Raw genomic sequence first — 27,043 nt, forward strand, 5'->3', positions numbered from 1 at the left:
TGTTCCTGCCTATAATCGCTGTGGAAAGAACTGATCTGACTGAGTCAGTGGGCGGGACTATATAGTGGATCCTGGGAGGCCAGAAAGCTCGTGACCGTGTTGGTGCCATTTTCGCTGTCGCTCGACAATATCCCAATGTTATCCTGTGGATACCTGTGGACATAAGAGAAATCACGTTATCAACGGTAAGTTCTTACCATAACGTTTATTTCTCTATCGTCCTAGTGGATGCTGGGGTTCCTGAAAGGACCATGGGGAATAGCGGCTCCGCAGGAGACAGGGCACAAAAAGTAAAGCTTTACGATCAGGTGGTGTGTACTGGCTCCTCCCCCTATGACCCTCCTCCAAGCCTCAGTTAGATTTTTGTGCCCGGCCGAGAAGGGTGCAATCTAGGTGGCTCTCCTAAAGAGCTGCTTAGAAAAGTTTAGCTTAGGTTTTTTATTTTACAGTGAGTCCTGCTGGCAACAGGATCACTGCAACGAGGGACTTAGGGGAGAAGAAGTGAACTCACCTGCGTGCAGGATGGATTGGCTTCTTTGGCTACTGGACATTAGCTCCAGAGGGACGATCACGGGTACAGCCTGGATGGTCACCGGAGCCTCGCCGCCGGCCCCCTTGCAGATGCTGAAACGAGAAGAAGGTCCAGAATCGGCGGCAGAAGACTCCTCAGTCTTCTTAAGGTAGCGCACAGCACTGCAGCTGTGCGCCATTTCCTCTCAGCACACTTCACACGGCAGTCACTGAGGGTGCAGGGCGCTGGGAGGGGGGCGCCCTGGGAGGCAATGTAAACCTATTTTTTGGCAAAAAATACCTCACATATAGCCTCCGGGGGCTATATGGAGATATTTAACCCCTGCCAGAATCCGTTAAAGAGCGGGAGACGAGCCCGCCGAAAAAGGGGCGGGGCCTATCTCCTCAGCACACAGCGCCATTTTCCTCACACAGCTCCGCGGGTCAGGAAGGCTCCCAGGCTCTCCCCTGCACTGCACTACAGAAACAGGGTAAAACAGGAGAGGGGGGGCAAAATTGTGGCAAAAATATATATATTAAAGCAGCTATACAGGGAGCACTTATTATAAGGCTATCCCTGTCATATATAGCGCTTTTGGTGTGTGCTGGCAAACTCTCCCTCGGTCTCCCCAAAGGGCTAGTGGGGTCCTGTCTTCTTTAAGAGCATTCTGTGTGTCGGTACGTGTGTGTCGACATGTATGAGGACGATATTGGTGTGGAGGCGGAGCAATTGCCAAATATGGGGATGTCACCCCCTAGGGAGTCGACACCAGAATGGATGGCTTTATTTATGGAATTACGGGATAGTGTTAACACGCTAAAGCAGTCGTTTGACGACATGAGACGGCCGGACAATCAATTAGCACCTGTCCAGGCGCCTCAAACACCGTCAGGGGCTGTAAAACGCCCGTTACCTCAGTCGGTCGACACGGACCCAGACACAGGCACTGATTCCAGTGGCGACGGTGACGAATCAACCGTATTTTCCAGTAGGGCCACACGTTATATGATTTTGTCAATGAAGGAGGCGTTACATATTGCTGATACTACAGGTACCACAAAACAGGGTATTATGTGGGGTGTGAAAAAACTACCTATAGTTTTTCCTGAATCAGATGAATTAAATGAGGTGTGTGATGAAGCGTGGGTTGCCCCCGATAAAAAACTGCTAATTTCAAAGAAGTTATTGGCTTTATACCCTTTCCCGCCAGAGGTTAGGGCGCGCTGGGAAACACCTCCTAGGGTGGACAAGGCGCTCACACGCTTATCAAAACAAGTGGCGTTACCCTCTCCTGAGACGGCCGCACTTAAAGATCCAGCAGATAGGAGGATGGAAAATATCCAAAAAAGTATATACACACATACAGGTGTTATACTACGACCAGCTATAGCGACAGCCTGGATGTGCAGTGCTGGGGTAGCTTGGTCAGAGTCCCTGATTGAAAATATTGATACCCTGGATAGGGACAATGTTTTACTGTCTTTAGAGCAAATAAAGGATGCATTTCTTTATATGCGTGATGCACAGAGGGATATTTGCACACTGGCATCACGGGTAAGTGCTATGTCCATTTCGGCCAGAAGAAGTTTATGGACGCGACAGTGGTCAGGTGATGCGGACTCAAAACGGCATATGGAAGTTTTGCCGTATAAAGGGGAGGAGTTATTTGGTGTTGGTCTATCGGATTTGGTGGCCACGGCTACAGCCGGGAAATCCACCTTTTTACCTCAAGTCACTCCCCAACAGAAAAAGACACCGACTTTTCAACCGCAGCCCTTTCGTTCCTTTAAAAACAAGAGAGCAAAGGGATATTCATATCTGCCACGAGGCAGAGGAAGGGGGAAGAGACTGCAACAGGCAGCTCCTTCCCAGGAACAGAAGCCCTCCCCCGCTTCTACAAAAGCCTCAGCATGACGCTGGGGCTTCCCAAGCGAACTCGGGGGCGGTGGGCGGTCGTCTCAAGAATTTCAGCGCGCAGTGGGCTCACTCGCAGGTAGATCCCTGGATCCTGCAGATAATATCTCAGGGGTACAGGTTGGAACTAGAGACGGATCCACCTCGCCGTTTCCTGAAGTCTGCTTTACCAACGTCCCCCTCCGACAGGGTGACGGTCTTGGAAGCCATTCACAAGCTGTACTCTCAGCAGGTGATTGTCAAGGTACCTCTTTTACAACAAGGAAAGGGGTATTATTCCACTCTATTTGTGGTACCGAAGCCGGATGGCTCGGTAAGACCTATTCTAAATCTGAAATCCTTGAACCTGTACATAAAAAAAGTTCAAGTTCAAGATGGAGTCACTCAGAGCAGTGATAGCGAACCTGGAAGAAGGGGACTTTATGGTATCCTTGGACATCAAGGATGCGTATCTCCACGTTCCAATTTACCCCTCACACCAGGGGTACCTCAGGTTCGTCGTACAGAACTGTCACTATCGGTTTCAGACGCTGCCGTTTGGATTGTCCACGGCACCTCGGGTCTTTACCAAGGTAATGGCCGAGATGATGATTCTTCTTCGAAGAAAAGGCGTATTAATTATCCCATACTTGGACGATCTCCTAATAAGGGCAAGGTCCAGAGAACAGCTAGAGATGGGATTAGCACTGTCTCAAGAAGTGCTAAAGCAGCACGGGTGGATTCTGAATATTCCAAAATCCCAGTTAATTCCGACAACACGTCTGCTGTTCCTAGGGATGATTCTGGACACGGTTCAGAAAAAGGTTTTTCTCCCGGAGGAAAAAGCCAAGGAGTTATCCGAACTTGTCAGGAACCTCCTAAAACCAGGAAAGGTGTCTGTACATCAATGCACAAGAGTCCTGGGAAAAATGGTGGCTTCTTACGAAGCAATTCCATTCGGCAGATTCCACGCAAGAATTTTCCAGAGGGATCTGCTGGACAAATGGTCAGGGTCGCATCTTCAGATGCACCAGCGGATAACCCTGTCTCCAAGGACAAGGGTATCTCTTCTGTGGTGGTTGCAGAGTGCTCATCTATTGGAGGGCCGCAGATTCGGCATACAGGATTGGATCCTGGTGACCACGGACGCCAGCCTGAGAGGCTGGGGAGCAGTCACACAAGGAAGAAACTTCCAGGGCGTGTGGTCGAGCCTGGAAACGTCTCTTCACATAAACATTCTGGAACTAAGAGCAATCTACAATGCTCTAAGCCAGGCAGAACCTCTGCTTCAAGGAAAACCGGTGTTGATCCAGTCGGACAACATCACGGCAGTCGCCCATGTAAACAGACAGGGCGGCACGAGAAGCAGGAGTGCAATGGCAGAAGCTGCAAGGATTCTTCGCTGGGCAGAGAATCATGTGATAGCACTGTCAGCAGTGTTCATCCCGGGAGTGGACAACTGGGAAGCAGACTTCCTCAGCAGACACGACCTTCACCCGGGAGAGTGGGGACTTCATCCAGAAGTTTTCCACATGCTTGTAACCCGTTGGGAAAGACCAATGGTGGACATGATGGCGTCTCGCCTCAACAAAAAACTGGACAGGTATTGCGCCAGGTCAAGAGACCCGCAGGCAATAGCTGTGGACGCGCTGGTAACGCCTTGGGTGTACCAGTCGGTGTATGTGTTTCCTCCTCTGCCTCTCATACCAAAAGTATTGAGAATTATGCGGTAAAGAGGCGTAAGAACGATACTAGTGGTTCCGGATTGGCCAAGAAGGACTTGGTACCCGGAACTTCAAGAGATGATCACGGAGGATCCGTGGCCTCTACCTCTGAGAAGGGACTTGCTTCAGCAGGGTCCCTGTCTGTTTCAAGACTTACCGCGGCTGCGTTTGACGGCATGGCGGTTGAACGCCGGATCCTAAAGGAAAAAGGCATGCCGGAAGAAGTCATTCCTACCTTGATTAAAGCAAGGAAGGAAGTAACCGCGCAACATTATCACCGCATTTGGCGAAAATGTTGCGTGGTGCGAGGATCGGAGTGCTCCGACGGAGGAATTTCAACTGGGTCGATTCCTACATTTCCTGCAATCAGGATTGTCTATGGGTCTCAAATTGGGATCTATTAAGGTTCAAATTTCGGCCCTGTCGATTTTCTTCCAGAAAGAATTGGCTTCAGTCCCTGAAGTCCAGACTTTTGTTAAGGGAGTACTGCATATACAGCCCCCTGTGGTGCCTCCAGTGGCACCGTGGGATCTCAATGTTGTTTTGGACTTTCTCAAATCTCATTGGTTTGAACCACTAAAAAATGTGGATTTGAAATATCTCACATGGAAAGTGACCATGCTACTAGCCCTGGCTTCGGCCAGGAGAGTGTCAGAACTGGCAGCTTTATCTTACAAAAGCCCATATCTGATTTTCCATTCGGACAGGGCAGAACTGCGGACTCGTCCACATTTTCTCCCTAAGGTGGTGTCAGCATTTCATCTGAACCAGCCTATTGTAGTGCCTGCGGCTACAAGCGACTTGGAGGACTCCAAGTTGTTGGACGTTGTCAGAGCTTTAAAAATATACATTTCAAGGACAGCTGGAGTCAGGAAATCTGACTCACTGTTTATACTATATGCTCCCAACAAGTTGGGCGCTCCTGTGTCTAAGCAGACTATTGCTCGCTGGATTTGTAGTACGATTCAGCTTGCACATTCTGTGGCAGGCCTGCCACAGCCAAAATCGGTAAAAGCCCACTTCACAAGGAAGGTGGGTTCTTCTTGGGCGGCTGCCCGAGGGGTCTCGGCATTACAACTCTGCCGAGCGGCTACGTGGTCGGGGGAGAACACGTTTGTAAAATTCTACAAATTTGATACCCTGGCTGAGGAGGACCTGGAGTTCTCTCATTCGGTGCTGCAGAGTCATCCGCACTCTCCTGCCCGTTTGGGAGCTTTGGTATAATCCCCATGGTCCTTTCAGGAACCCCAGCATCCACTAGGACGATAGAGAAAATAAGAATTTACTTACCGATAATTCTATTTCTCGGAGTCCGTAGTGGATGCTGGGCGCCCATCCCAAGTGCGGATTGTCTGCAATAATTGTACATAGTTATTGTTACCTAAATCGGGTTATTGTTGTAGGGAGCCATCTTTCAGAGGCTCCTCTGTTATCATACTGTTAACTGGGTTTAGATCACAGGTTGTACGGTGTGATTGGTGTGGCTGGTATGAGTCTTACCCGGGATTCATAAATCCTTCCTTATTGTGTACGCTCGTCCGGGCACAGTATCCTAACTGAGGCTTGGAGGAGGGTCATAGGGGGAGGAGCCAGTACACACCACCTGATCGTAAAGCTTTACTTTTTGTGCCCTGTCTCCTGCGGAGCCGCTATTCCCCATGGTCCTTTCAGGAACCCCAGCATCCACTACGGACTCCGAGAAATAGAATTATCGGTAAGTAAATTCTTATTTTTGCAAGGGTTAACTAGTCTTGGGCCACAAATTTGACACCTGAAATCCACTATTTACCAGAAGCACAACCTGGCCAGACCCGGGAAGAACCAGGTTAGCAGAGATGATAGACAATTCATTGCCAGTATCAACCAAGGCCCAGATATCCCAGCCTTCAATCTGTACCATCAGATGAAACTGTAGTTTCAGCTGGGGAAATAATTCCAGGCGCCATACTGAATACAGGTTGTGCTGTTTTTGCTGAGCTGCAATCCACTAGCTCACCCTGCTTTAGGAAGTACCGCTGTGCATGACTGGGCTCTCTGCACTCAAAACATATGACTGGAGATGGGCTGTTTGGTTTAACAATGGGGATCTGGGTATTGGGCTTAGGTACTTGCTGTAACCCTTGCTTGGCTTTATTTAAATTTCCCGGGGTCAGGTACCTCTAAATCACCACTGCTAGCTCCTCCATTGTCTGGGGTCAGCCTGCAAAGGCCCAGTGTTTTACACCAGTCTAATACCCATATAGCCTGGTCTAGAGCCATCACTTCCACTACCCACTAAGAAGAATTTTTATCTGTAACCAGGTTTTACTCAATTTGGCCAATCATGCCAGTTTGACCACTGGAGGCTCAGATGGGTTCAGCTGCAACTCCTAATATTCTTGGGCTTTGCTGGGACCAGTCACCCCAATCCTGCTGAATATAGCTTCCTTCAAGCAAGAATAAGAGCTGACTTCAGATAACTTTAACTCAACATAGGCTCTCTGACTCCCCTGTGCGATAAGGAACTAATCTAACCCTTGATTTCTGGTATCAAATATGTCGCCCAATACTAGTCAACCCTTGCAAAACTACAGCTACATATTCAAAATGGTAAATTATAATATGGTGGTTGTGCCCACTTTCCCAGCGTATTTCATTCACAAATCAATGTTGGGCCAAGCAGAATACAAGTGGGTGATATGTAAGTGACAACATTCTGTTGATTGCAGGTCTCACAATTGTGTCCCAAGACTAGTTAACTCTTGGAAAACTACAGCTACTTATTCAAAATGGTAAAATATGGTGTGTGCCCACTTTGGCTGTGTATTTCATGCCCAAAACAGCGTTGGGCCAGGCAAAATACAAGTGGGTGATATGTAAGTGACCACCCTCTGTTGATTTCAGGTGTTAAATTTGTGGCGCAAGACTAGTTAACCCTTGCAAAACTAAATTTTTTGAGTAAGAAGCTAACTTCAGCATCGTTTGTGTTGGAGGGTTTGCTGCCCTGTGAAGTGAGTTATGTCTCTAAAATCTAGTTTAGCAAAATTGTGTCATTACCTTTTTTTGTTCCCTCCTTGTGATTTTTTTTTCCCCCCTCTATATTCCAAAGAAAGGTGCAGATTTATTAAGCCTGAGGGGATAGACCTAAGTGGAAGTGCACTAGCCAATCTGCTCCTATCACGTTCCACTTATCACTACTTTATCACTTCTCCAGGCTTATATCTGCTCCAAAAGATGTGACAGTCCTCACGATGTGTTACTTGTACTATTGTGTAACTTTCTTGGTTTACAACAGAATGTAGTGGAACGTGTCATCAACCTACCGCTAGTCAGCTCAGCATGTGGTGTGGTCAGTGCTGCTTACAGCTCTACTAAGGATAGTCACCCCTACATCCATAATGTATGTGATGTCGCAGAGAAGGGGGCGAAGACCTTGACTGAGGTTGCAGTAACTGGATCAAAGCCTCTTATAAGCAGACTGGAGCCACAGAGTAAGTTAAAGGGGGAATGTGTTTAGGTTTTGGACCCCATCTATCACAATTTTTTATTTTTTAATGCAGGTGTTACTACTTTTGTGGCCTAATTTGCAGTGTGGAAATGTTAAATCTGTGACCATTAATGCATACATGCTGGGAGGAGGCAGCCAGGTTGGTGTGGCATGGGGTGTGATAGGGAAAATATCCTCCTCTATTGGAGGTGAGGCGTCCTCATTACGTCACCTGCTACACTATGCTGAGACTACTGGCATAGTGGAGTGCAGGAGGTGGGATCATGATGTGTTTTCAGGAGCCATTCCAGGAGAGTAGGTAAGTATGGTTTATGTTTTGGGAGAAATGCTCTACAAAGAATCTGACCCAGTGAAGAGATGACTTTTCACTATTCCTTTTGATGGTGGTTCCACACTTATGGACCCTCCTGTAATTTGTTACCCTATTACACTATACATTTCGCAATTTATACACCCAAACCTTTTTGTCCTTATGTTCTTGCTCATGGTCCAGACATTGTAGTCTCTCTTGACCTAGAGAGCAAATATCTAAGCATACCAGCCTTTGGGAACTAGCTACTTCAGCCCAATAGCAAGAGGGGTATATTCCCACAGGAGGTGAGGGCCAGCCCAAGTAGCCACTTGCCAGCATGTTTCATTGTCGTAGCAGTCTTGCTGAACAGCTTGTCCTGGTTGTGTTTGGGAACTTTCTGGTTAGGTCACCTGACACTGCATTGCCTCACTACTTTAGTGAGATCTGCTGGCTGCCTCCTCTTGGCTGTTTTTGTAGTATTTGCCGCAGTGAAGATCCCAGCTCCAGGCAGTTCCTGACTATCAATTCACAAGGGGGTTTGGCTCACATCTGCCTTACCTTTTGCTCTCTCCCTGACAGTCCCTGTATTGTTAGTTGAAAGAAGTTATAAATCTCTGTAGTGTAATAACAATTTTTAAAGTGAAAATCCTGCCTTCCCTGGAAATTTATTTGGAGCCTGCCAATTTGAATTTAATAAGTGCTTTTCAAACTTGGTCCCCAAGGAATACAATCAGTCCAGGTCTTAAGCATATCGTGTTTGAAAGCCTGGTCTAAGTGGTTTGTGTAGACTTTAGGAAGGACCTATAATTGTCTCCTAAAACTACTTATTTCTGACAGTACTTCCTGGATTAGATATTCATTGCTTCCACTTAAGCATAAGAGATGGGTGCCTGTGTTCAGTCCATGGGTGTAGTATGAATGGCTGGCGATCCTGGCATGCCAGCAGCAGAGCAAGTGCAAATGAGCCCCTTGCAGACTTGCTGCGTGCACCACGCAATTTAATCTCCCTCCAGGGGGGTTGTGGACACCCAAGAGGGATAATGGTTGTCAGGGTTCCGGCATGGGATCCCAACAGCTGGCATACTGAGTACCACCCCAGTCTACATATACTGTAGGTTCCCCTCTCATCAGCATGTACCCATTTACTGCACATGCAAAGATCTCCAGGAAAATTGCCATTCTCCCCCCCCCCCCCCCAGTGATCTCTGCAGCACTCATCAGACTGGTAAGATTAGTGCAAGGTTTGTGATGTGAGGCCCCCTCCTGCACTCTACCAATTCTAGCGATGATATAAACTACACTAGCAGGCTTTCAAGTTTCTGCCTAATACAGTATTTCTAGTACTTTAACTTCTGGATTGACTATCATTACATGTTTTTAATGAGGTTTTGCACCTCTAGTACTTGCATTAGGTGCCTATTTGAGTATATGTATAGGCATTCCAAAGCTTGAAATATTAAATCATTATTATATTATATTTTTTTTTACCCCCTAGTCGCAACTGCTAATGAACTTGCTTGTAAAGGACTGGACAAACTGGAATCCACACTCCCTATTCTTCAACAGCCCACTGAGAAGGTAAATGGTGAATCCTAGACTTTTAATTTGGATGTCAAATTTGTGCTGTACCTTAAAGCTGGGGGAATTGTTACAACAAATTAACATTTCAATGAAGTTGTGTGGAAAGAAGAGTGAAATCAAGATTGTTTCAGTACCTTACACAAGTACAGAAATGTTGGTCTAGTTAAAAACCTATGGGGGGGGTAGGGGTAGGGTAATGTTCTACTTATCTTTCTATTTTTGAGTCCTTTCTGGTTTGTCTTCTGCAGGTTGTATCTGACACAAAGGGTTTGATAACAGGTGCACGTGATACAGTAGTTGCAGTGGTCACAAACACTGTGACAGGTGCTCGTGATACTGTAACAGGTGCTGTGTCTGGAATTCTGGGCTTGGCTACAGGTGCTGTTCAGGGCAGTGTGGATGTGACCCGGTCAGTAGTCTCATCAGTGATGGACACACATGTAGGTCAGTTTGTGACCAGCAGTCTGGATACAGTACTAGGAAAGTCTGAGGAGTGGGTTGATCACTACCTTCCAATGACTGATGATGAGCTAGGTGAGTAGCAGGAACTGGTGCAGCTGTACACTGAAACAAGCAGTATGCCTTAAAACAGCTTTCACTTGAACTTCATAAACGTGTATTAGGTTGGATAATCCAAAAGCTCTATAACAGACAAAAATTAACATCATAACACTTAGAGCCTTTTCAAGTTTATTGCAACCAGTATTTTAGTTTAACACTGGGCTCCTTTCTTTTTAGCTGCACTTGCTGCAACTGTAGAAGGATTTGAAGTGGCTCCACTGCAACAACAGAAAGAACAACAAAGTTACTATGTCCGTCTGGGTTCTCTATCCTCTCGAGTACGTCACCGTGCCTACCAGCATTCTCTGGGGAAGGTGAGAAGTGCCCAGATCAGCACTATGGAGACTCTAGCACAGCTGCACCAAACTATTGATCTGGTAGGCTTCATTGTTCACTGTTGCAAGCTAGTCTTTAGCATTTCTGCTCTTGCTGCGATTTAGTATTACTTCAACATTCTTGTAAGGCTTTTTTGACTTTAAAGGTGGATACTGTAAAACAGAGCGTTCATGGTGGACAAGAAAAACTACACCAGTTCTGGCTGGATTGGAGTCGCAAGCAACCAGGAGCTGAAAATGAGGAGACAGGATATGAGGAACAGGTAATTTGTCTAGGAACTGGCCCAGAGCAGCATCGGCACAAACTTAATACTTGCACCATGTCAACGCAACTCTACTCCTTTACTCTAGACTGGACTTTAATCAGCTGAAAGTTATAGTGGTATTTTGCTAGCAGCCTAAAATAACTAGTTACCTTTGTAACTGGTGCTCTAATAAAATGCAAATAACAGATTACTTTTTATGTAGTATGCAGTGAAGGCAGGCACAGGCTCTAGCCATCTGCCACAAGTTATGCTTTATTAGGTGGCTCCAGGGTATATACTATACAATACTTGGCATGGCTATTGAGCACCATGGGAATTTACTAGCTTGAGTGCTAAACGGCTGTAGCATGTCCTATGAAAATAAAGTTTAAAATGGCTAATGTCTAGATGTTTCCCTTGTATAGCCTAGGTTCTGCTCCAGACACTGAGAAACAGGTGTAGTATGTTATGCCGGCGGTTGGTCTCCTGGTGGCCAGCATACCGGCGCCGTAATCCCGAACGCTGGCATACCAACAGCTGGGCGAATGCAATTGACCCCCTTGCAGGCATTATGCGTGCCATGCTATCTATTCTCCCTCCAGGGGGGTTGTGGACCCCCTCCCCAAGAGGGAGAAAAGCTGTCTGATTCCAGTGCCAGTATGCTGGTCATCAGGAGTCCAGCTGCTGGCAAACTGAAGACCACCTGGAGAAACATGTAGAACAGGCATTCCCAACCACTGTCCTCAAGGCACACCAACATTGCAGGTTTTAGTGATATCCAGGCTGCAGTACAGATGGTTGAATCAAAATACCCAAGCTACTAATTAAGTCACCTGTGCTGAAGCCTGGATATCACTAAAACCTGCACTGTTAAGGTGTGTACACATGGTGAGATCCTTGCTATGGCCGATTTTGACTATTCTATTTCCCTTGAACGCCCCGGAGCCCAGCACCACTGATTTTTGACTAACTTTTCTTGAGATATGGACACTGTGCTTATGATTTTGGCTTATGTGAGATGAACTAGATAGTACACCGATCTAGCAAGGATTGACTTGCCTGCACAGTATATTTTCTTGCGATGCCAACCTGGCGGGACTGCATCAGGATCGCAAGGTGACTTTCACCTTGCAATCTGCACTAACTTTTCTTGCGTTTTGACTATATAGTCAAAATCGAAAGTAAATCTCAGTGTACGTGCCTTGAGGACCATCGTTGGGAATGCCTGGTGTAGAAATATGAATCTGTAGAGTTGCAGTGTGCACCATCCCTATCGCTCCAAATGAGTTGACATAATCCATAGCCTAGCCACTGTCAAGGCTAGTCTAATGGTGCATACACACGGTGAGATCCTTGCTATGTTCGATTTTGACTATGCGATTTCCCTTGAACTCCCCCAGAGCCCAGATAGTCAAAATCTGTACAATCTGTGCTTGAGATTTTGTCTATGTACGATTTTGACTATACTTTGTACTAAATTGTACACTAGATCAAGAGACTGTGCAGGCAAGTCAATCTAGCCTTATGATACCAACCCCACGGGAGCGCGCATTGGGATTGAATCTGTATCGCAAGCTGCCTAGCACCATGAGATATGCACTAACTTTTCATAAGATTTTGACTATATAGTCAAAATCTCAGATTTATCTCACCGTGTGTACACACCCTTATAGTCTACACCAGTGGTGGACAAACAGTCGATCGCGATCGACTGGTCGATCGCGGACATGCAACCAGTCGATCGATCATCTGCCCGTCCAGTCACACATAAACGCTGTAGCAGGGGGAGCCAGGGAGCCGAGGCAGCAGCAGCGCTGACTAAGTGCAGCAGAGAGCAGAGGCAGCAGCAACTGGTGCAGGAGAGCCGGGGACAGAGGCAGCGGCGATGTCCAGGAGGGCAGCGGCGGTGAGCAGAGCCGGGGAGCAGAGGCAGCAGCGACAGGTGCGGGAGAGCCGGGGGCCGAGGTAGCAGCGATGTCCAGGGGAGCAGAGGCAGCAGCAGTGAGCAGGTAAGCCGGGGAGTAGATGCAGTGTGCTGGGGAGCTGGGTAACTGTCACCCCTATGTACATGTATGGCACGGCTGCAACGAAAGGGTGGTTAACCCTTGTGCTGCTGCCGGTGTGCGCAGTGTGGTGCTGTGGCTGACAGCGATGAGTAGTGTCATTAATAATTATATACGTCGATGTATATAATAACACACTCCCATCTGTAGCCGTGATGTGTGGCAGACACTCCCCCCTCTGCCTCCGACACTCCACCTCCGGAAACAGCTAAATTAGCAGGCGTGGGCTGTGATTGGAAGTCAGGGCGGGTGGTTTCTATTGGCCACTGTCCCGGTCATGTGGTACAGCGCCAGCCTATTGGATTTTGATCTCGCATGTCTCCGTAGTGTCCCTGCGTCGGCTTTCCTTACTGCCCACCATTTGCTGTTAACACTGACAGTGAGCAGACCTGTGAAGAGAGCTCACTGTGTTTGATATAAAAAAAATTGGAGGGTTTTTTTGTTACATAATTAAGAGAAATCCTGTGCTGTAATTTAAGCACGGGGATCTGTGTACTCCTGGCTGTAATTTATACACGGGGATCTGTGTACTCCTGGCTGTAATTTATACACGGGGATCTGTGTACTCCTGGCTGTAATTTAAACACGGGGATCTGTATACTGCTGGCTGTAATTTATCTTAAAAACACAGGGATCTGTGTACCTTATTACACTGTTAGTGTTCATTACAGAAGAGACTTTTATATATAAATTGTGTTTTAACACTTACTGAACATAAGTGTTTCGAAAAGGCCATTTTCATGAAGAATGGGAACATGAGTTTTTTTTTTGTTTTTTTTTTTGTTTTTTTTTTTACAATGTTTAAAGACAAATGCATATGTTTAATATGCCGTGCTAAAGTTGGTCTGGCGAAGAAGGGGAATTTACAGAGACATTACTTAAGTCTGCATCAGAAATATGATAAAGACTTTCCACCTAATAGTGAATTAAGGAAGACTAAACTGAAATCCATAAACTAATTTAGGAGCGCAACAGCTCACATTCACAACCTATTTTGCAGTCCCAGGCAGCAGCTGAAGCATCTTTCCGTATTACAAATATTTTAGTGAAACATAAGAAACCTTTCCAGGATAGTGAAATGTTGAAGGAAGCTTTCCTTAATGCTGGAAATGTTTTTTATTTGAAACATTTAAAAATAAAGATGACATCTTGAAAGCAATTAAAGATATTCCACTATCTCGTCAAACTACAGTGAGACTAGTAGAGGCAATTGGCAGTGACTTACAGAACCAGCTGAGAAAACACATCAGTAACTGTTACTTCTCCTTGCAGTTTGATGAATCCACTGATATAGTGATACTTCTCAATTAATTGTTTTTTATAAGAATGGTATTTCCTGATATGAGTTATAAGGAGGAGTGTTTAACTCTCATCCCTATGAAGGGTAAAACTAGAGGTGAAGACATTTACAAAGACTTTGCTAGTTTTGCCAAGGAAACTAGTCTTCCTCTTAGCAAACTAGTGTGCATTGCTACTGATGGTGCCCCGGCCATGGTTGGCAAGAATAATGGGTTTCTTGCACGGTGTCAAAAAAATGAGGATTTTGCAAGAATCCATTGTGTTATACATCAGAATGCACTGTGTGCTAAAGTTTTAAACATGGCTGTTATGGACATTGCCATGAAAATCGTAAACTCAGTTCGTGCAAGGAGTTTACGAAGACTACTTTTCAGTACCTTACTGGAGGAAAGTGAGTCTGAATATGAAGATTTGCAGTTGTATAATGGTATTAGGTGGCTTAGTCGGGGGCAGTTCTTAGAACAATTCGAGTCTTTGCTGCCTGACATTACTGAATTTTTGGAATCACTTGGAGAAAGTCCATCTCAGCTGCATGATTCATCATGGTTGCTACAGTTGGCTTTTATAACAGATTTAACCAGTCACTGCAATGCATTCAACCTTGAACTTCAGGGCAAGGATAAAAATATTATCCAATTAATTAGTTCAATAAATGCTTTTAAATCAAAATTGCAGTTTTTAAAGTCACAGCTTGCAAAGGGAATTTTGAGGAACTTCCCTAGTTTTGAGAAAGTGATAGAAGAGAATCCTGAAGGCAGCAGCACATATAATACATTCTGTGCTGAGATCCAAAATCTTTGGGAAGAACTAGAGGCGATTTCAGGACATTAAGCAGCTTGAGCCTATCCTAGCCTTCATGTCATTTCCATTTGCTGATGTTGACATTGATGAAATTTCTGGTATTATCTCCTCTATGTTCAATATGAATACATCAAGTGTAGAGGAAGAAATATTAAAGCTGCAATCTGATATCCCTTTGAAAGCAAGAGCTTCTGATATTATTTTCTGGAAACTAAAGTGAAGAACTGTACCCAAGCTTGAGATCATTAGCTCTTCACTTGACGACATTTTTTGGGTCAACTTATCTTTGTGAATCTGCTTTTTCACAAATGAAGATAATTCAAGATACAGAAGCCGTATGACTGATGAACATTTTAAATACTGCCTTCATATGTGCCTAACTAACTTGGAACCGTGTTTTAGCAAGTTAACAGCAGACATGCAGCCTCATGCGTCGTCAACTTCACACTGTCAATAAATTTAGTTTATGTGAAAAACACCTGTTAGGCTAACATTGATTAGTTCGTTTCATGTGTTCATTGCCTCAGTTCCCTAAAAACTAATGCATTATGATGATTTTGTACTATGGTAGATCACAAAAGATTTTTGAAATTTGGAGTAGATCTCCAAGTCCGAAAGTCTGGCCACCCCTGGTCTACACGCTGTACCTAAGAAGCACTAATAGTCAGCATGCATTTTTCCTCTGATCACCAAACCAGAGCTGTAATTCTTGCCAGACTTCAAATCCATGGGAAACTGTCCTAGGCAAGATTGAGATTCCCATGCACCAATATCCTTCTGCCAATACCCATGAAGCAGTTTCTAAAACTGAGGGCTCTAATCAATCTGATGCACGGGTGTTTATCACTATTGCATAATCCATATGTGACCTGGAAAACTAGCTTTTGGTCCATGGGACAGTTTGAGACCCTAGTCTAAAGGACTGAAATATCAACTTTAATTTTTGTGTAAATGAACTGAACAATTGGTTTGAGTTTCTGTAATTAACTTGAATTGTGTGGGTAGCCAAAAGAGGAAACTAATCCCCTTCCCCACTTATGTACAAGCTACACATTTAAAAATCATAAGCCAGAAAATCTCTAAATTTTCATTTAGATCATAGGTGGATCAGTATGGTCTTTGTTTTTTTTTTTTTTGTTTTTTTTCTTAGAGCCTTCGTTGACTCCACCTTTCTACATATTCTTGCAGTATATGTTCCTCCCAATTCCCCCCCCCCCCCCCCCTTCTTACAATAATGTTTTGCGACAAGCTGTCTGTTGCATTGCCACCATCTGTATTGGTGGACTATAATAATGTAATGGACTTATCTTTAGATAGATCAGTATGGGGGCTCTCTTGCCACCTATCTCCTCCTCCTCTAATTTAACTACTGAATTGGGATTAATTGATATTTGGAGGGTCCGGTTTCCCCATGAGAGCCAATACTCTTGCTATTCGGCTACTTTTAACTCTCCCGTATTGACCTGGCCCTCATATCACCGGATTTGACCCCTAAGGTAACTCAGATTAAATACTTACCCAGAAGGATTTCCAACCATTCACCTGTCTTGTTGGTCTTAGATCCTTTTTTCTCCCCAGGGGGGTCTTGTTTTGTAAACTTAACCCATTCTGGTTGTCAATGGGTGATGGAGCTGATTGCAAGACTTCCAGGATTTTAACACCTCCTGCCCTACCCCTATTAAGCATGATGCATTTAAAGCCTCTATCTGTGGCTCCCTTATTAAAAGGGTGGCTGCTATTAAAAGGTCTAGTAGGGAAGAGGAATCCCACCTTGAAAAAAAAATCTGTCAATTAGAAGCTGACTATATTTTGCACAAATCCCCCTCCCAGCATGCTAGCTGGGAGATGTCGTCCACTTTCGTCTGGCCATTTCCTTTAGATAAATCTAAGCGTCGGTTATTCTCCAAGCATTCTCTATACTCAAAGGCAGAGATTGGGGGTAGTTATCTTGCCTTCCTATCTAGGGAATAGAGGGGGAGTAGTATTTCTGTCCAACGGGTGTGATCCCCAGGGTGTTATGAAGTACTCATACCCTGATATTACAGAAGTATTTTTTGATTACTAAGCTTTGCTGTACGGGTTTAAAGTGTCTTATACAATGGATCAACTGAGACTCTCCCATATACAATTGCCCCAACTGTCTCCGGAATCTGAATATTTGGATTCCTCGTTCACCACTGAGAAATTGGTTGCTGCTATAGCATCATTCCCCAATAATAAGGCTCCCGGGTGTGACGTAATACCCATTGAATTGTACCAACGGTTTAAAGAATTCTATACCCCTTATTTGGTTGAGCTATTTAACGCCTTGTTTGAATACAGTTCTTTGCCCCCCTTGATGTCTGAAGCTATAATAGTAATTCTTAAGCCAGGTAAGGACCCCACCTCCCCGGACTCCTGTCTCCCTATTATCTACAGATGTAAAAATGTTGGCTAAAATTTTAGCTGTTCATTTAAATAAAGTTGTTTATCTATTGTCTGCTGTGACCAAACGGGTTTTATGCCGGGGAAGTCTACGGTACAGAACCTCTGAACTCTTTTGCCATCTGCAGAGAGTGGACCAGTCCAAGTTGGTGGTGGTGGTGTCTCTGGATGCTGCCAAGGCCTTTTACTCGGTAGAATGGAGGTACCTGTGGGAAGTGCTTCATAAATCTGCGTTTGGTGGGTCTAGTTGCTCTATTCTTCCCCGGCTGCTCGTGTTTCAGTCAATGGTCATGTGTCACGACCCACTTCACTGGAGAGGGGTACAAGGCAGGGCTGCCCACTCTCTGGCCCTATTTGCCCTTGCCATTGAACCGCTAGTTAGTTGCATACGTATGTCCCCGGACATTGTAGGCATTAAGTTTGGGAGCCATGTTGATACTATCGCACTATATGCTGACGATATGCTTTTATTTCTTAGTGAGTAACAAATTCTCAATCATTATTTTGCAGTTAATCATTTTGGAACTCGTTCCAATTTATCTGTAAACCAGAATAAGTCCAATATCTACCCCCCATATCTGGTGTTCTCCCTGATGTGACAGACTCCTCTTGCCTGCTGCAGTGGACCCTCCAGTTTAAATATTTGGATCTCTCCTTGTCTGCAGGACTGTTGCGTTTAAATGTGGAGCCTGTGACACATAATTTCTCTGACGTCCTAAGTGGATGCTGGGGACTCCGTCAGGACCACGGGGATAGCGGCTCCGCAGGAGACAGGGCACAAAAGTAAAAGCTTTAGGATCAGGTGGTGTGCACTGGCTCCTCCCCCTATGACCCTCCTCCAAGCCTCAGTTAGGTTTTTGTGCCCGGCCGAGAAGGGTGCAATCTAGGTGGCTCTCCTAAAGAGCTGCTTAGAGTAAAAGTTTTGTTAGGTTTTTTATTTTCAGTGAGTCCTGCTGGCAACAGGCTCACTGCAACGAGGGACTTGGGGGAGAAGAAGTGAACTCACCTGCGTGCAGGATGGATTGGCTTCTTAGGCTACTGGACACTAGCTCCAGAGGGACGATCACAGGTACAGCCTGGATGGGTCACCGGAGCCGCGCCGCCGACCCCCTTGCAGATGCTGAAGAGAGAAGAGGTCCAGAAATCGGCGGCTGAAGACTTCTCAGTCTTCATGAGGTAGCGCACAGCACTGCAGCTGTGCGCCATTGCTCTCAGCACACTTCACACCAACGGTCACTGAGGGTGCAGGGCGCTTGGGGGGGCGCCCTGGGTAGCAATGAAAGTACCTATGCTGGCTAAAAACACATCACATATAGCCCCTGGGGCTATATGGATGTATTTAACCCCTGCCAGGTTGTCAGAAAAACGTGAGAAGAAGCCCGCCGAAAAGGGGGCAGGGCCTATTCTCCTCAGCACACAGCGCCATTTTCCTACACAGCTCCGCTGCTAGGAAGGCTCCCAGGCTCTCCCCTGCACTGCACTACAGAAACAGGGTTAAAACAGAGAGGGGGGGCACTTATTTGGCGATATTATTATATATTAAGATGCTATAAGGGAAAACACTTATATAAGGTTGTCCCTGTATAATATAGCGTTTTGGTGTGTGCTGGCAAACTCTCCCTCTGTCTCCCCAAAGGGCTAGTGGGGTCCTGTCCTCTATCGGAGCATTCCCTGTGTGTGTGCTGTGTGTTGGTACGTGTGTGTCGACATGTATGAGGACGATGTTGGTAAGGAGGCGGAGCAATTGCCTGTAATGGTGATGTCACTCTCTAGGGAGTCGACACCGGAATGGATGGCTTATTTAGGGAATTACGTGATAATGTCAACACGCTGCAAGGTCGGTTGACGACATGAGACGCAATTAGTACCTGTCCAGGCGTCTCAAACACCGTCGGGGGCTTTAAAATGCCCATTTACCTCAGTCGGTCGACACAGACACGGACACTGACTCCAGTGTCGACGGTGAAGAAACAAACGTATTTTCCATTTGGGCCACACGTTACATGTTAAGGGCAATGAAGGAGGTGTTACATATTTCTGATACTACAAGTACCACAAAAGAGGGTATTATGTGGGGTGTGAAAAAACTACCTGTAGTTTTTCCTGAATCAAATAAATTAAATGAAGTGTGTGATGATGCGTGGGTTCCCCCGATAGAAAATTATTGGCGTTATACCCTTTCCCGCCAGAAGTTAGGGCGCGTTGGGAAACACCCCTTAGGGTGGATAAGGCGCTCACACGCTTATCAAAACAAGTGGCGTTACCGTCTCCAGATACGGCCGCCCTCAAGGAGCCAGCTGATAGGAGGCTGGAAAATATCCTAAAAAGTATATACACACATACTGGTGTTATACTGCGACCAGCGATCGCCTCAGCCTGGATGTGCAGCGCTGGGGTGGCTTGGTCGGATTCCCTGACTGAAAATATTGATACCCTTGACAGGGACAGTATTTTATGGACTATAGAGCATTTAAAGGATGCATTTCTATATATGCGAGATGCACAGGGATATTTGCACTCTGGCATCAAGAGTAAGTGCGATGTCCATATCTGCCAGAAGATGTTTATGGACACGACAGTGGTCAGGTGATGCAGATTCCAAATGGCACATGGAAGTATTGCCGTATAAAGGGGAGGAGTTATTTGGGGTCGGTCCATCGGACCTGGTGGCCACGGCAACAGCTGGAAAATCAACCTTTTTTACCCCAAGTCACATCTCAGCAGAAAAAGACACCGTCTTTTCAGCCTCAGTCCTTTCGTCCCCATAAGGGCAAGCAGGCAAAAGGCCAGTCACATCTGCCCAGGGATAGAGGAAAGGGAAGAAGACTGCAGCAGGCAGCCCATTCCCAGGAACAGAAGCCCTCCACCGCTTTTGCCAAGTCCTCAGCATGACGCTGGGGCCGTACAAGCGGACTCAGGTGCGGTGGGGGGTCGTCTCAAGAGTTTCAGCGCGCAGTGGTCACACTCGCAAGTGGACCCCTGGATCCTACAAGTAGTATCCAGGGGTACAGATTGGAGATTCGAGACGTCTCCCCCTCGCAGGTTCCTGAAGTCTGCTTTACCTACGTCTCCCTCTGACAGGGAGGCAGTATTGGAAACAATTCACAAGCTGTATTCCCAGCAGGTGATAATCAAAGTACCCCTCCTACAACAAGGAAAGGGGTATTATTCCACACTATATTGTGGTACTGAAGCCAGACGGCTCGGTGAGACCTATTCTAAATCTGAAATATTTGAACACTTACATACAAAGGTTCAAATCAAGATGGAGTCACTCAGAGCAGTGATAGTGAACCAGGAAGAAGGGGACTATATGGTGTCCCTGGACATCAAGGATGCTTACCTCCATGTCCCAATTTACCCTTCTCACCAAGGGTACCTCAGGTTCGTGGTACAAAACTGTCACTATCAGTTTCAGACGCTGCCGTTTGGATTGTCCACGGCACCCCGGGTCTTTACCAAGGTAATGGCCGAAATGATTCTTCTTCAAAGAAAAGGCGTCTTAATTATCCCTTACTTGGACGATCTCCTGATAAGGGCAAGGTCCAGAGAACAGTTGGAGGTCGGAGTAGCACTATCTCAAGTAGTTCTACGAGAGCACGGGTGGATTCTAAATATTCCAAAATCGCAGCGGTCTCCGACGACACGTCTGCTGTTCCTAGGGATGATTCTGGACACAGTCCAGAAAAAGGTGTTTCTCCCGGAGGAGAAAGCCAGGGAGTTATCCGAGCTAGTCAGGAACCTCCTAAAACCAGGAAAAGTGTCAGTGCATCATTGCACAAGGGTCCTGGGAAAAATGGTGGCTTCTTACGAAGCGATTCCATTCGGCAGATTTCACGCAAGAACTTTTCAGTGGGATCTGCTGGAAAAATGGTCCGGATCGCATCTTCAGATGCATCAGCGGATAACCCTGTCTCCAAGGACAAGGGTGTCTCTTCTGTGGTGGCTGCAGAGTGCTCATCTACTAAAGGGCCACAGATTCGGCGTTCAGGACTGGGTCCTGGTGACCACGGATGCCAGCCTGAAAGGCTGGGGAGCAGTCACACAAGGAAAAAATTTCCAGGGAGTGTGATCAAGTCTGGAGACTTTTCTCCACATAAATATACTGGAGCTAAGAGCAATTTACAATGCTCTAAGCTTAGCAAGACCTCTGCTTCAAGGTCAGCCGGTATTGATCCAGTGGGACAACATCACGGCAGTCGCCCACGTTAACAGACAGGGCGGCACAAGAAGCAGGAGGGCAATGGCAGAAACTGCAAGGATTCTTCGCTGGGCGGAAAATCATGTGATAGCACTGTCAGCAGTGTTCATTCCGGGAGTGGACAACTGGGAAGCAGACTTCCTCAGCACGACCTCCACCCGGGAGAGTGGGGACTTCATTGGGAAGTCTTCCACATGATTGTGAACCGTTGGGAAAGACCAAAGGTGGACATGATGGCGTCCCGCCTGAACAAAAAACTGGACAGGTATTGCGCCAGGTCAAGAGACCCTCAGGCAATAGCTGTGGACGTTCTGGTAACACCGTGGGTGTACCAGTCTGTGTATGTGTTCCCTCCTCTGCTTCTCATACCTAAGGTACTGAGAATTATAAGACGTAGAGGAGTAAGAACTATACTCGTGGCTCCGGATTGGCCAAGAAGGACTTGGTACCCGGAACTTCAAGAGATCCTCACAGAGGACTCATGGCCTCTGCCGCTAAGAAGGGACTTGCTTCAGCAAGTACCATGTCTGTTCCAAGACTTGCTGCGTTTGACGGCATGGCGGTTGAACGCCGGATCCTAAGGGAAAAAGGCATTCCGGAAGAGGTCATTCCTACCCTGGTCAAAGCCAGGAAGGAGGTGACCGCACAACATTATCACCACAGGTGGCGAAAATATGTTGCGTGGTGTGAGGCCAGGAAGGCCCCACGAAGAAATTTCAACTCGGTCGATTCCTGCATTTCCTGCAAACAGGAGTGTCTATGGGCCTCAAATTGGGGTCCATTAAGGTTCAAATTTCGGCCCTGTCGATTTTCTTCCAGAAAGAATTGGCTTCAGTTCCTGAAGTCCAGAAGTTTGTCAAGGGAGTACTGCATATACAACCCCCTTTTGTGCCTCCAGTGGCACTGTGGGATCTCAACGTAGTTCTGGGATTCCTCAAATCACATTGGTTTAAACCGCTCAAATCTGTGGATTTGAAATATCTCACATGGAAAGTGACCATGATGTTGGCCCTGGCCTCGGCCAGGCGAGTGTCAGAATTGGCGGCTTTGTCTCACAAAAGCCCATATCTGATTGTCCATTCGGACAGGGCAGAGCTGCGGACTCGTCCCCAGTTTCTCCCTAAGGTGGTGTCAGCGTTTCACCTGAACCAGCTTATTGTGGTACCTGCGGCTACTAGGGACTTGGAGGACTCCAAGTTGCTAGATGTTGTCAGGGCCCTGAAAATATAGGTTTCCAGGACGGCTGGAGTCAGGAAAACTGACTTGCTGTTATCCTGTATGCACCCAACAAACTGGGTGCTCTTGCTTCTAAGCAGACGATTGCTAGTTGGATGTGTAGTACAATTCAGCTTGCACATTCTGTGGCAGGCCTGCCACAGCCAAAATATGTAAATGCCCATTCCACAAGGAAGGTGGGCTCATCTTGGGCGGCTGCCCGAGGGGTCTCGGCTTTACAACTTTGCCGAGCTGCTACTTGGTCAGGGGCACACCCTGGCTGAGGAGGACCTGGAGTTCTCACTCGGTGCTGCAGAGTCATCCGCACTCTCCCGCCCGTTTGGGAGCTTTGGTATAATCCCCATGGTCCTGACGGAGTCCCCAGCATCCACTTAGGACGTCAGAGAAAATAAGAATTTACTTACCGATAATTCTATTTCTCGTAGTCCGTAGTGGATGCTGGGCGCCCATCCCAAGTGTGGATTGTCTGCAATACTTGTACATAGTTATTGTTACAAAAATCGGGTTATTATTGTTGTGAGCCATCTTTTCAGAGGCTCCTTCTGTTATCATGCTGTTAACTGGGTTCAGATCACAGGTTGTACAGTGTGATTGGTGTGGCTGGTATGAGTCTTACCTGGGATTCAAAATCCTTCCTTATTGTGTACGCTCGTCCGGGCACAGTATCCTAACTGAGGCTTGGAGGAGGGTCATAGGGGGAGGAGCCAGTGCACACCACCTGATCCTAAAGCTTTTACTTTTGTGCCCTGTCTCCTGCGGAGCCGCTATCCCCGTGGTCCTGACGGAGTCCCCAGCAACCACTACGGACTACGAGAAATAGAATTATCGGTAAGTAAATTCTTATTTTTAAAAAGGCGGCTCACCTGTGGAAGAAGCTTCCTCACTGGTGAGCCGTATTAATTTATTTAAAACGTCTATCTAACCCAGGTATCTGTATGTGCTGCAACATTCTCCTATGTACATACCTAAATAAAAAAATTTCCTCCCCCCCCCCCCCTCTGACAGCATATTGAACTTTTTTTTTTTTTTTGGTCTTCCCCTTATTCTTAGACAGGCTCTTCTGGACTGGCGTGCACCTTTTTTGACTGGCAAGACATTGATACTGATACACCCCTGTGGTTTATTGCCTCTTATAGGGGGCTACTGCCCCTATCCTCAGATACTATATTGCAGCGGATGGGAGTTACAACATTTGCTCAGCTTTATAATAATGGTATTCTTAAATCATTTGAGCAGTTACGTGGCAGATATACTGTTGCTAATACTGTCTTTAGTTTTGTTTTTTCACTACTTCCAGCTGCATCATGCACTGCAGGCGCAGCTGGGTACGGCCCCCTTAACTATCAGTGTCTCCAGTCAGGAAACTGCTGCTTTCGTTGGGGTCCAGGGGACACACATCTCTGATTTATGCTGCATTGAATGTGCAAGTTAATTCTCCTCTGTTTGACCACTTGAAACTTAAATGGGGTGGTAATATTGGTGGTCTCTCCAATGAACAATGGATACAGATTTTGGGATCCATTTGTTGTACTACCCCATGTGTTCGGTATCGGCAGGTATATTTTTATACCTTGCATAGAACATGTCATACCCCAGAAATGTTGTATAGTGCACATCTTCGCTCTGATACCTGCTGTGCAATGGAGGGTGCTGACTTTTTGGCACCTATTATGGTCATGCCCAAGGCTGGCACCATTTTGCGCTGCAGTTTGTAATATTGTCCTTACAGAACCATCATAGCCAGTAACTAACTCTAGACTGTCTGTTCGGGTTAGACCTTGAAGAGATGCATTCTCTGGTCATATTCCGTTATGTACTATGTTTAACCACTCTGGCAAAAGACTTAATAGCCAGAAAATGGTTCTCCCCTGAATTACCCAATATATCTCATTGGTGGGCTATGGTCAACGAGGTTTCTGGCCAAGAATGAGCAATGTTTAGATCTAGTGACATGCTGGTTAAATACTCATATATGGGGTAGATGGAATACGTCAGCCCTTGGAGTGGTTGGGACGTGATGGAAAGGGGAAGGTATCCTGTGTAATGTATATTGTAGCAAATACAGAATATGATATTATGCCTGTTTGCACTGGGGTGGTGTGGGAGGCATGGAGGCTTTAGAAATGACTCCTTATTGTTGTATTGACTATATGTATGATGTTGCCTGCTACATGTCATGTCATTATTTTTTTTTTTTTTTTTTTTAAACAGATACTGTAAATCCAATGTCATTGATTTTGATATACTATTTTTGTACTTGACCTGTTTTTTTGAGCTTCTGTGTTTTATATGTAAAACACTATTACATTTTTTTTTTTTTTTTTTTTACTGAACTTAAAAAAAAAAAAAAAAAAAATCATAAGCACCTTAAACAAATCCTATTACCAGCCTTAGTGGGACATTCAGTTAACAAAATTTTACAGCAAAAAAGTACTTTATCACCAGTTTATTCACAAATAATTTTTATTGGGCAATACAATTGATGCCTATTGTAGCAGTAAAATCTACCTGCTATTGTGTGAAATCACAAGATCGGTTCCTACAGCCATGAGTTTTCTCAGACACAAACATTTTATAGTGGAAGTTTCAACTGCCCAGAGGCAGGATTAACAATCTCCAATATTGGGGATAATGTAACTGATTATCTACCCTCACCCCCCCCCCACAAATTGTGGATTTGTTCAAGATGACCACTAAATTATTGCAAAATAGCTACCATTAACTGATGTAAAAGTTCACCTGTTCTTATGCAGGTCATTAGAAATGATGCACGTGGTCTAAGCTGAAATGCACCTACACTAATGGGCTGTACTTTCTATATAGGTCAACCATTCTATGAATCTGTTGTGCACTACCTAATGTCTCAAGAAAGCTAACTACACTTAAGGCTTTATCCAGGTCTGTTAGCAAATGGGCAAAACTGTTGAACTGCAGGTGTGGCAGATATTACATGTGCAGGGGGTTAGATTTGGGTGGGCTATGCTCAAACTCTAACCCAAATTGCAGTGTAGAAACTAAGCAGCCAGTATTCACCCTGCACAGAGCAATATAACCCACCCAAATCTCTCTGCACATGCTATACCTGCAGTCCAACGTGGTCTTGCCCGATTGCTATATAATTTTTTTTTTTTTTTTTTTTATTCATTTTTTTTTATTTTTTTTTTCCCCCCCACAAACCTAAATCCCCTTTTAAATCTGCTTTATTGCAGCCTCTGGACTCTCGGGTGCTTACAATGACTCGTGCAATGACCAAGCAATTGCAGACTACTTGCTTTGCTCTGGTATCTGGTGCACAAGGCCTGCCATTAAACATTCAGGAACGCATGCAGCAGCTACAACAAAATGCTCAGGACCTACACTCTTCTTTCTCCTCTGCTCGGTCACTTGGAGACATTTCTGCAGGCATCTTGGTACAGAGCCGGGAGCAAGCGTCAAAGGTCCATGATTATGTGAATGAGCTCTTCAACTATGTTTTGGCCAACACTCCCCTGACCTGGTTGGTAGGACCTTTTGCCCCTCAAATTATTGAACATCCAGAAACTCCTGAGGAGGAACCGGACAATGCCACTAAGTGAACAAGTACATTGTTCATGCACTTATTTGAAGTTTGGAAACATTGTTTACCCTGTAATGTTTCTCTGCCACTGGTCTAATAAGCTGCCTCTGACCATGCATTTAACGGAATAAAATTAAAATGAATTCCCTACATTGTCTGGTGTATGTTCCCTTTTCACTACTACTTGCATAACTTCACTGATTCAAACACAACTTGCTCCTGAGGTGACGATGAATAAGCACTCTATCGCACTTAAAATGCGATGCTGTTAAACATAAATAGCCTGAAATGCTACATTATCTATACAGCCTCATATTTGGAGGTTGTGAAAGCTTTAGCTTATAACGGCCATTATTTGGCACCAATCTTGGTGTCATTCCTTAGTGGTGTATAATTGTAAGAATGTCTATGTATAATAGATGTAGACTTATAGGTGTGTTGACTGCATTCATGACTTGTCAGATGCTTAAATTGGGATGCTGACTGACAACTGGATATAGTATTAATATGCCATTGACTTAGTAAATCACTGGTGCATGTTAATTTATAGAGTTCCTGCTTTCATAATTAAAAGCACCAACAGGAAGAAGTGACATGACTGTCCTGTGTTTTAGCTGAGCTATAAATTACACTGAACTAAGTAATATTTTAAGAGACACTTGAAAGTAGAGCTGCTGAAAGTAGTAAGTTGGGCTTTATTTGCATATTGCTCTGCTCCAGGAACAAGTTCATATTGTGGAGGCTGATGCCAGGTTACAGAAAACGGTCATTCACCTTGTTTGGTAGGAGGATCAGGGCACTAATGTTAAAACTAAGGTACCTTTTTTTTTTTTT

At 45.5% G+C, this 27,043-nt stretch overlaps 1 protein-coding gene across 2 annotated transcripts in view; it reads left to right on the forward strand.

Annotated features, from left to right (window-relative positions):
• LOC134908949 (perilipin-3-like) overlaps nucleotides 1-26,359 on the forward strand; it is a 33,465-nt gene extending 7,106 nt beyond the window's left edge. The window contains exons 3-8 of one of the 2 annotated variants that reach the window (XM_063915224.1): nucleotides 7,403-7,598; nucleotides 9,403-9,485; nucleotides 9,737-10,022; nucleotides 10,227-10,426; nucleotides 10,531-10,647; nucleotides 25,863-26,359. In XM_063915224.1, the coding sequence (XP_063771294.1) occupies nucleotides 7,403-7,598; nucleotides 9,403-9,485; nucleotides 9,737-10,022; nucleotides 10,227-10,426; nucleotides 10,531-10,647; nucleotides 25,863-26,228 (1,248 nt within the window). In that variant the 3' untranslated portion in view covers nucleotides 26,229-26,359. The remainder of the gene's footprint in view (nucleotides 1-7,402; nucleotides 7,599-9,402; nucleotides 9,486-9,736; nucleotides 10,023-10,226; nucleotides 10,427-10,530; nucleotides 10,648-25,862) is intronic. The other variant, XM_063915234.1, reaches the window with a different exon arrangement.
• The last annotated feature ends 684 nt before the right edge of the window (nucleotides 26,360-27,043 follow it).

This window comes from Pseudophryne corroboree, chromosome 1, assembly GCF_028390025.1.
Source record: "Pseudophryne corroboree isolate aPseCor3 chromosome 1, aPseCor3.hap2, whole genome shotgun sequence".
Taxonomy (NCBI): Eukaryota; Metazoa; Chordata; class Amphibia; order Anura; family Myobatrachidae; genus Pseudophryne; species Pseudophryne corroboree.